At 39.7% G+C, this 10,770-nt stretch overlaps 1 protein-coding gene across 1 annotated transcript; it reads left to right on the forward strand.

Annotated features, from left to right (window-relative positions):
• Nucleotides 1–923: 923 nt before the first annotated feature.
• On the forward strand, nt 924–8,227 carry LOC133610417 (large ribosomal subunit protein eL19-like). The gene is made up of 5 exons (XM_061966661.2): nt 924–1,069; nt 4,262–4,368; nt 4,450–4,572; nt 7,723–7,954; nt 8,048–8,227. Exons 1-5 carry the CDS (start codon nt 1,065–1,067, stop codon nt 8,163–8,165), a joined length of 585 nt encoding a protein of 194 aa, XP_061822645.1. The 5' UTR covers nt 924–1,064; the 3' UTR covers nt 8,166–8,227.
• The last annotated feature ends 2,543 nt before the right edge of the window (nt 8,228–10,770 follow it).

The raw sequence follows: 10,770 nt of genomic DNA on the forward strand, positions 1-10,770 counted from the left end.
TAATATAAGTGTCATTATCTCTCAAGGGAGCCAACATAAATGGGTACATACATAAGTAGGTTAATGAAAGATGATATACGATACCACAGTTAGTATTTTATGAGATACACTGAATAGAAGATGTATCTATTATTATACAATATTTATTATTCTCTTTGTAGATTAAAAATAATGGTTGATTAGATCTTCTATTTTACATTTAAAAAATTGATATTTTTGTACTTTTTTGCTTTTAAATAAGGCCTTTTTTATTTTATTTTTAGAATGTGTATGCAATCATGGATATCACTTTATGCTGCTGGATCTGTCAAAGAGGCTATTAAAAAGAAGAATTGTGCACCTGCAGACAAAAGATTCCCGACACTACAGAGCGCTTTCTACTGGCGAAGAAAATAACTACATTAAAATGGAGCGTACCATTTGCCCCCAGTCTTGAGGGGATGTTGAAAACAGTACTACTGTTTTTAACACCATAACATTGGACACATTTATTGGAATACTTAATTATGTAAACATTTAGATGAAAGTGTACACATTCAGACTTTATATGATGTTAAATCCAGATGTGACATTTGCGCAGACGTCGATGGCTATAATGGTAGCGACTCCGAGATCTTATATTCTACATAAAAAAATTGATATTTTTGTATTTTTTTGCTTTTAAATAAGGCTCCCCCCCCTTTTTTTTAATTTAGAATGTGTACGCAATCATGAATATCACTTTATGTTGCTAATTCTAAAATAATTGTGCACCTGCAGACAATAGATTCCCGACATTACAGCGCGCTCTCTACTGGTTGAAGAAAATAACTACATTAAAATGGAGCGTACCATTTGCCCCCAGTCTTGAGGGGATGTTGAAAACAGTACTACTGTTTTTAACACCATAACATTGGACACATTTATTGGAATACTTAATTATGTAAACATTTAGATAAAAGTGTACACATTCTGACTTTATATGGTATTATGTCTAGATGTGACCATTGCACAGACGTAGACGGCTATAATGGTAGCGACCGCGCTGCTTTACTTCCGCCCTGTACGTCAAGCTAGCCGCAGCTATGAGGTAAGTTTGGTGTTTAATAATCAAATGTGGTCTGTTTGTAAGGTCTAAAGGTTTACGTCACCATTAACTGAATTGTTAAAGACCTTAGTGAAGGTGGCACTTTAGTCTTGATGTGAATTAAAGCGAGGATTTGGCCAAATTGCGCGTTGAGGCCCAATGCTAATTAGCCAGCTCGCTTCACAGACATGTCACAACATAGCCCCAACTTTTCTGTATTGTACATATTGACATGCACTTATTTATAATGCAATTAACTTATTGTTTCGTAGATCAACATTTTGACCATTATATATACTAAAAAGGGTCATATGTTTTGAGTTAGTGGCAAACAATCCATGCTGTAATATTATATATTTTGAGCAGGGGTTCTTAACCTTTTTGAACTCGGAGCCCAACTTTTCCACTACTGAGGGTCCCGGGGCCCAGTCAAATATTAACACTGAATTAGCAACTCTTGATTTGAATCGTATTAAATAATAAAACATGCAGTTTAATACCTTGTCAAATGATTTGAAGCAATGTGTTTTATTCACAAAGATTATGTATTTCCATCCATTTTCTACCGCTTGTCCCTTTCGGGGTCGTGGGGCGTGCTGGAGCCTATCTCAGCTGCATTTGGGCGGAAGGCGGCGTACACTCTGGACAAGTTGCCACCTCATTGCAGGGCCAACACAGATAGACAGACAACATTCACACACTAGGGCCAATTTACTATTTAACAATTAAAAATTAGGCTTAGGTCAGGCTGATGAGAAAAATAAGTACTAACAAAATATACTGCAAAAGAAGGGATTCAAATAACTGATGAAAAATACATTTACATAAAATAATTTTGTGCTAAAATAAACTAAATAATGGATGTGTTCAAACTGTCAATAAAATTAAAGTATATGACTTTAGTCATCATTTTTGCGCTTAATCAACTTCTCAATGACTTTAGCTTCTGACTTCTTCTGTTTTTGATATTGTCATTACTGCCACAAGTGGTGGAAAATTGTGTTGCAACTGAGTACCGCTGCGGCCCATTCGGCCCGCATCTGAGAAACATATTTGCTACAAAAAGTAGCACCACTGCTAATTTGTAACATCATTAGAAAAGTCACCCGCTAGAGAATGAAGAGTGCTTGAAACTCCGCATGTCAACATCTCCGTTCGGTGCCACACCAACAAAATGCCCAAGCAACCATTTCCACATCAACACCGTATGAAAAAAAATAGTTTAAAACAGGAGAAGATAAGATATCTATTATGCAGCTCATTTTTATTTGACAGTTTTTGAAATATCTTGTGTGACATCATGCACAAAAGTGCACTTTGTTTTTAACTATTGTAGCGGCGTTCTGTACAAAAAGTGCACTTTAATTTAGTGTTGTTTTGATGTCATCTTAGTGACATCATGCACAAAAGTGCACTAATAGCTTGTTTTAAAATGTCTCTGACAATCCTGCACTTTCTGTTTTGAAATGACATGAATGTTTGTGCCACTGCTTAATAACAGTTTAATACAGTTTTTATAAATTGACTTAGTTGTGATTTCCCTCTCTGCATGAAAGTTTAAAATGAGCATATATTAATGCAGTATGAACAAGAATGTTTTAATGTAGACACATAGAATCATCATACTGCTGTGATTATATGCATCAAGTGTTCATTCAAGGCTAAGGCAAAATATCGAGATATATATCGTGTATCGTGACTTGGCCTAAAAATATAGAGATATTAATAAAAGGCCATATCGCCCAGCCGTAGTTTAAATTCTGATGATACGATAAATCGTTTGAGTGTAACTACCAGTAATACAAATTGATAAAACCTGGACCGCATGGAGTTCCCGGAACTTTAAATATCTGGACGTAGATTTCGCACGGCCACTTCAATGGAGCGCACGTAGTGTGCCGTGATCTGTAGCTGTGTCCCAATTTAGGGTCTGCATCCTTCAAAGGGCGAATTTGAAGGCCGCTTACGTCACAATGCTGCACGAAGGCTGTCCCAATTCATTCAAATTCAAAGGCTCCTCTAAATGCAGCCGACGAATGCGCCCTCCTTTTCCCTGTATTCAGAGGATGCACCGCGACTATCCTTCATGGCCACCCATATCCCCGAGCCTTTGTTCAACCCATATCTTTTTGACGATGGCGGCAAATACAAGCAGCGGCAGTGAATACACTTTCAAATGTAAGTATCCTCCGCAGGCTAGACTGTCCCATTTAACAACGGGTGACGCATCCTTCAGCGGTGCTTCCGAAGGTCCAGCCTTCTGAGGCTGCGTAGGCCGGGTCCTCCTAAGGATGCAGACACTGAATTGGGACACAGCTCGTATCGGGGAGATTTGAAAGAAACATTTTTTTAAATTTATGCACACATTTTAAAAATGCTATTCCAATGTTGATGATGTGCAATTAATAGGGAAAAAAAGAATAAAAGTTATGGCAAGCCAAAAAATAAGCATCAAGGCTAAAATAGTGTGATCAGATTATTAAATTAATCAAATAAAATAATTGATAGCTGCACCCCTACTTTGTGTTAATCGAAATTGGATGATATGAAAAATAAAATCATGATAATTTCATAATAATTTATTTTCCCATATCGCCCAGCACTACAACAGATTTCTATAGTAGTTTACCTTCAAAGCCAGGCGAGGCCTCGGGCAGTTGGTTTACTCTGTAGACACAAAATAATCATCTTTCGCATTAATTTTTTCTCCACCAAAAGAAAACAGAATATAACATAGACTGGGGCCAGGTCTGTGTAGGCCCTGATGTGCGTTTGTGTCAGTTGGCCACTTGGCGTCATGGCAGTGTTGGCTTACCCCCGCCCTTTTTCTCTCTGCAACCAAACTGGCTGTACTGCTGTGAATGACTGATGACAAGATTTTTTTGTCCGCCAATAGCGAGACGGTGTAATTTTCCTATGACGCCCTACACCAAATGCGTGCAATAATTACAGAATCATGGTCAATCGATTTGTTTATAAGGTGGGTTTTGTCTGACTGATTTACACCATTTCAAGACAGTTTAAAGCCTGCACTTTTGACGCCAGTTAAACCGGAGCGCTTGTATCCACACAGACTTTGTATACGAGGCTGTGCACTCCTAAAAGCTAAGCTTTGAATGCATTCAGTATGTTTGGATCACATTAATGAGGTGTAATTGCAAGTAATAACGTCCCATTTTAAACCTGTTTACCCAGTATGCTCAGGCTGCAGAAGCGCCTGGCGGCCAGCGTCTTATCCTGTGGCAAAAAGAAGGTGTGGTTGGATCCCAACGAGACCAATGAGATTGCCAATGCCAACTCCCGTAAGTTTATTGCCGTACAGCCGAAATGTCGTTACTATGTCGCCGTTTAATCACAGACTTTGCCCAATATTTGTTTGACAGGCCAGCAGGTCCGCAAGCTGGTGAAGGATGGCTTGATCATCAGGAAACCAGTGGCGGTCCATTCCCGCGCTCGCTGCCGTAAAAACACGCTGGCACGCCGCAAGGGTCGTCACATGGGCTATGGTGGGTGGCTTTGCTTGATTGCTTTTAATGGGGGGGATTTTGCCAATTATTCACAATCTTAATGAGACAAGAACATGTTTTTTTAAATGCAATCTAACGAGTAAATAAATGCTAGCAAGAGTCAGCTAACAATGAAGGTAATGGAATTCGCTCTTTTACGCCTATAAAGCGCTCTGAAAAACTCCATGAACATTTTATACACACGCTGTAAGTAGAGGTGTCCGATAATATAAACTTTTTAAAACGCCGCTGTGTACACGGACGTAGGGAGAAGTACAGAGCGCCAATAAACCTTAAAGGCACTGCCTTTGCGTGCCGGCCCAATCACATAATATCTACGGCTTTTCACACACACAAGTGAATGCAAGGCATACTTGGTAAACAGCCCGACAGGTCACACTGAAGGTGGCCGTATAAACAACTTTTAACACTGTTACAAATATACGCCACACTGTGAACCCACACCAAACTTTATACACACACAAGTGAATGCCCTGCATACTTGGTCAACAGCAATACACGTCACACTGAGGGTGGCCGTATAAACAACTTTAACACTGTTACACATATACGCCACACCGTGAACCCACACCAAACAAGAATGACAAACACATTTCGGGAGAACATCCGCACCGTAACACAACAGAACAAATACCCAGAAGCCCTTGCAGCACTAACTCTTCCGGGACGCTACAATATACACCCCCCGCTGCCCCCGCCCCCCTCAACCTTCTCATGCTCTCTCAGGGAGAGCATGTCCCAAATTCCAAGCTGCTGTTTTGAGGCATGTTAAAAAAAAGAATGCACTTTGTGACTTCAATAATAAATATGGCAGTGCCATGTTGGCATTTTTTTCCATAACTTGAGTTGATTTATTTTGGAAAACCTTGTTACATTGTTTAATGCATCCAGCGGGGCAAAAATAGGCATAATAATGTGTTAATTCCACGACTGTATATATCGGTGTTGGTTGATATCGGAATCGGTAATTAAGAGTTGGACAATATCGGAATATCGGCGAAAAAGCCATTATCGGACATCTCTAGCTGTAAGTATATATGTAATCTACTAACAGGCACATTCATAATAACATTAACCTATTTTGGTGATTTTAAGCATACAGCTGCGGCTTATTTTTACAGATGCATCACAACATTCACTTTTACCTTCAACAACAACACGTCTACTAATCATGCCTGACTTCAATGAGCGCCAACAACGAGTACTTTGGGACACAAGATGATCCAGAACCTTATCTTTTTGAGCCTGAACATAAGGAGGAGGAGCTACAAATTTTAGAACCTGAGTGATAAGCAGATCCAGCAAGTAGCAGTATTGCTAAGTGTTAAACCAAGGAATATTCACTACGAACATAAAACAATCACTTACTGTACAATGTCTACTCTCATTGAGATGCTGACTGATGGGATATTCATACCTTTCCGATGACATTAAAAATTAATCATAATCCATAATAAAAATGTTTTTAAAAAGTTGGCGCAAACGAGTCTTTCCGTGTCTGTGAACATCTCCTGGTCTAAGGTGAATGTCAAAATTGACCAACTTCTCGGTTTATGGCAACATCCTTCCACTATACAAGTGAGAGGCATGATTTATACATTTAGAATGAACTTTTACCAACTCAAAGGCGATGCTGCGGCTCAGTATGTCAAGAGCAGGATAGTTGCCTCCATAGACATCTTAAAAGTCGACGCAGCATTGGCTGCTGTGACGCGAGAAATTCTGCGGCCATATTGAAGTGGTGATGAGGAGCCGGCGAGCAGCCTAAACTGACAGTTGACGGGTAGAAAACAAAGTGTTCAGTTTTTTCCTGCTCAAATGAGCGGACTGTTGAAAATAGGAATCGGGGGACTACTTTTCACAAGTAAGATTTAACATTAACGTACTATTGGTCGTATTTTGTGAAAAGAATATTACCACAGAGTTGAGAAGGAGCAAATATCTTCAATAGTACCGAAATCGTAGCCGCTAGCAAACAAGAGTATGACCATAATAGAATTGCTTGTCAATTAAATTAATTAAATTTAAAAATGTCATACTTGAATTACAAAGTTGAAATAAATGATGAAGATAAAGATTGTAAGACAGAATTTGGTTTTATTCTGAATCCAGTGAAACACATTGGTGGTCATAGCTGATATAAAGACTTTCAGGTGTTTATCTATGTTTAAGTATTTGGCAGACGCTTTTATCCAAAGCGACATAAATAAAAAATACCTATAAAACAATCACTGTAAACATTATCATTTAAGGGAAGAATGTAATAGAAAATATCAATACAAAGTGTCAAGACAGAATAAACTCTCTGTTGCTGCAGCAACAGAGATACAGTCTATAGGTCCCTAAGATATATATATATCTAATGTATTCATACATTGTTTATGTAGGATATACACATGTATGTATAACCTAATCATATTGTTTCTTGAACTTAAAAATATCTGACCGTTTTTTCCCCCTTCTCTGGGATTATATTCCCAGTTTTGATCTCGGACATCTGGTCACTTATAGCATATAAGAATATTCTATTACTGTTAAGCAAACTATGAATAATAAAACACGCCAAAACATGTGTCCTTTATCAAGGCTACACGTATGACAAAAAAAACGCGTGAAAATCAGTGGTATTTAGTGAGGTAAGATGAATTAAATGCGTTGACAGTTCATTGCTCCTGCCAAATGAATTGCACTGAGTGGGGCGGATCACCACTCCAAGATGGCGGCTTCGCGTCCCGTCAGCGGCAGTAGGCAGTAGCGCTCGATGCTGCATCTACTTAGAAGATGTCTATGGTTGCCTCTCTATGATCACAATGCCGCTAAAAGTAGTTCCTTCACTTTAGCGCTTATAATAACAATATCGCTGACACTTGGTTAATATTCAGGTCACGACATGTAAATGTAGTATTGGTGGTGGTTTTTGGATGTTTTTTATAGTGCTTTATGGGCGCAATAGACTAACCCCATTATCTGCATTGTTAGCCACCTCGTACTTGCTGTATATTACGATTTATAATGCATGAAAAAAGAAAGACGTACGTGTTCTTGTTTTACATAGGGATTGTGAATGATGAGCAAAATATACAGAAAACCCCCAGAAGTCTACTTTTTTGACACTTCCTCACACTGCAGGTAAGCGGAAGGGTACCGCCAACGCCCGTATGCCAGAGAAGCTGATTTGGATGCGGCGCATGAGGATCCTGCGGCGTCTCCTCCGCCGCTACAGGGAGTCGAAGAAGATCGACAGGCACATGCACCACAGTCTGTACCTGAAGGCCAAGGGTAACGTGTTCAAGAACAAGCGCATCCTCATGGAGCACATCCACAAGCTGAAGGCGGACAAGGCTCGCAAGAAGCTTCTGTCGTAAGTCAACCAGATCTGTCCTAGTCCTGGTAAAAACTCAATTTAGGAACCCGTGCACTTGTTAACTGTTTTTGCTGTGTTGTGATCATCCAGTGACCAGGCCGAGGCTCGCCGTACAAAGACGAGGGAGGCTCGCAAACGCAGAGAAGAGCGTCTGCAGGCCAAGAAGGAGGAGATGATCAAGAACTTCTCCAAAGAGGAAGCCAAGTAGTAACGACTAAAAAAAAAACACTTTTAAAAGCTTTTTGTTATTAATAAATTGGATAAATATAACTGGATTTTGTTCTTATTTTATCATGTATTAGATGGAAGTCTGTCAATATTCAGAGCATCCTTGAAAAATCTTAATTTTTCCAAGTATCCCTGAATGACACGCTATCTTTAAAGGGGAACATTATCACCAGACCTATGTAAGCGTCAATATATACCTTGATGTTGCAGAAAAAAGACCATATATTTTTTTAACCGATTTCCGAACTCTAAATGGGTGAATTTTGGCGAACTAAACGCCTTTCTAATATTCGCTCTCGGGAAGCAATCCGCCATTTTCTCAAACACAGAGTCAAATCAGCTCTGTTATTTTCCGTTTTTTCGACTGTTTTCCGTACCTTGGAGACATCATGCCTCGTCGGTGTGTTGTCGGAGGGTGTAACAACACGAACAGGGACGGATTCAAGTTGCACCAGTGGCCCAAAGATGCGAAAGTGGCAAGAAATTGGACGTTTGTTCTGCATGCTTTACGACGAAAGCTATGCTACGACAGAGATGGCAAGAATGTGTGGATATCCTGCGACACTCAAAGCAGATGCATTTCCAACGATAAAGTCAAAGAAATCTGCCACCAGACCCCCGTTGAATCTGCCGGAGTGTGTGAGCAATTCAGGGACAAAGGACCTCGGTAGCACGGCAAGCAATGGCGGCAGTTTGTTCCCGCAGACGAGCGAGCTAAACCCCCCTGGATGTCTTGGCTCACACCGTCCCTTATGCCACCGAAGATGATCAAGAGAAGAATATCGACCCTAGCTTCCCTGGCCTGCTGACATCAACTCCAAAACTGGACAGATCAGCGGATGAGGGTATGCCTACAGAATATATTAATTGATGAAAATTGGGCTGTCTGTACTCTCAAAGTGCATGTTGTTGCCAAATGTATTTCATATGCTGTAAACCTAGTTCATAGTTGTTAGTTTCTTTTAATGCCGAACAAACACATACCAATCGTTGGTTAGAAGGCGATCGCCGAATTCGTCCTCTCTTTCTCCCGTGTCGCTGGCTGCCGTGTCGTTTTCGTTGGTTTCGCTTGCATACGGTTCAAACCGATATGGCTCAATAGCTTCAGTTTCTTCTTCAATTTCGTTTTCGCTACCTGCCTCCACACTACAACCATCCGTTTCAATACATTCGTAATCTGTTGAATCTCTTAAGCCGCTGAAATCCGAGTCTGAATCCGAGCTAATGTCGCTATATCTTGCTGTTCTTTCCGCCATGTTTGTTTATATTCACTATGTGACGTCACAGGAAAATGGACGGGTGTTTATAACGATGGTTAAAATCAGGCACTTTGAAGCTTTTTTAGGGATATTGCGTGATGGGTAAAATTTTTACAAAAACTTTGAAAAATATAATAAGCCACTGGGAACTGATTTTTAATGGTTTTAACCATTCTGAAATTGTGATAATGTTCCCCTTTAAATCTGTCAGAGTGTCCGCCCTGAGATCGGTAGGTTGTGAGTTCAAACCCCGGTCGAGTCATACCAAATAGAGATGTCAGATAATATCGGCTTGCCGATATTATCGGCCGATAAATGCGTTAAAATGTAGTATCGGAAATTATCTGTATCGTTTTTTTTTATTATCGGTATCGTTTTATTTTTTTTATTTTTTTTATTAAATCAACATAAAAAACACAAGATACACTTACATTTAGTGCACCAACCCAAAAAACCTCCTTACCCCATTTACACTCATTCACACAAAAGGGTTGTTTCTTTCTGTTATTAATATTCTGGTTCCTACATTATATATCAATATATATCAATACAATCTGCAAGGGATACAGTCCGTAAGCACACATGATTGTGTGTGCTGCTAGTCCACTAATAGTACTAACCTTTAACAGTTCATTTTACTCATTTTCATTAATTACTAGTAACTATTTTTATATTGTTTTACTTTCTTTTTTTATTCAAGAAAATGTTTTTAATTTATAATTTTTTTTAAAAAGTACCTCATCTTCACCATACCTGGTTGTCCAAATTAGGCATAATAATGTGTTAATTCCACGACTGTATATATCGGTTGATATCGGCATCGGTAATTAAAGAGTTGGACAATATCGGATATCTGCAAAAAGCCATTATCGGACATCCCTAATACCAAATACTATAAAAATGGGACCCATTACCTCCCTGTTTGGCACTCAGCATCAAGGGTTGGAATTGGGGGTTAAATCACCAAAAATGATTCCCGAGCGCGGCCACCGCTGCTGCTGCTCACTGCTCCCCTCGCCTCCCAGGGGGTAATCAAGGGTGATGGGTCAAATGCAGAGAATAATTTCGCCACACCTAGTGTGTGTGTGACAATCATTGGAACTTTAACTTTTTAAAAAGGTCAGAAAAATTCAAAACTGGTTAGAAATGCATTTTTAAGCTACCGTATGCCGAATGCAGCTGAGATAGGCTCCGGCACCCCCCGCGACCCCAAAAGGGACAAGCGGTAGAAAATGGATGGATGGATGTCACGGCTAAGGCGGATACCGAGACAGCACATGCACGCGGCCAAACAACGTTATGTTAAAAAAGCTGTGTTTGGAAAAA

This window comes from Nerophis lumbriciformis, linkage group LG11 (assembly GCF_033978685.3).
Source record: "Nerophis lumbriciformis linkage group LG11, RoL_Nlum_v2.1, whole genome shotgun sequence".
In the NCBI taxonomy this organism is placed as follows: Eukaryota; Metazoa; Chordata; class Actinopteri; order Syngnathiformes; family Syngnathidae; genus Nerophis; species Nerophis lumbriciformis.

What these genes read in the sequence shown, in the direction of transcription:
- LOC133610417 (XM_061966661.2), top strand. An exon ending in GATTGCCAATGCCAACTCCC is followed by an intron (nt 4,369 to 4,449) that starts GTAAGTTTATTG and finishes TTTGTTTGACAG; the next exon opens with GCCAGCAGGTCCGCAAGCTG. An exon ending in GGGTCGTCACATGGGCTATG is followed by an intron (nt 4,573 to 7,722) that starts GTGGGTGGCTTT and finishes CTCACACTGCAG; the next exon opens with GTAAGCGGAAGGGTACCGCC.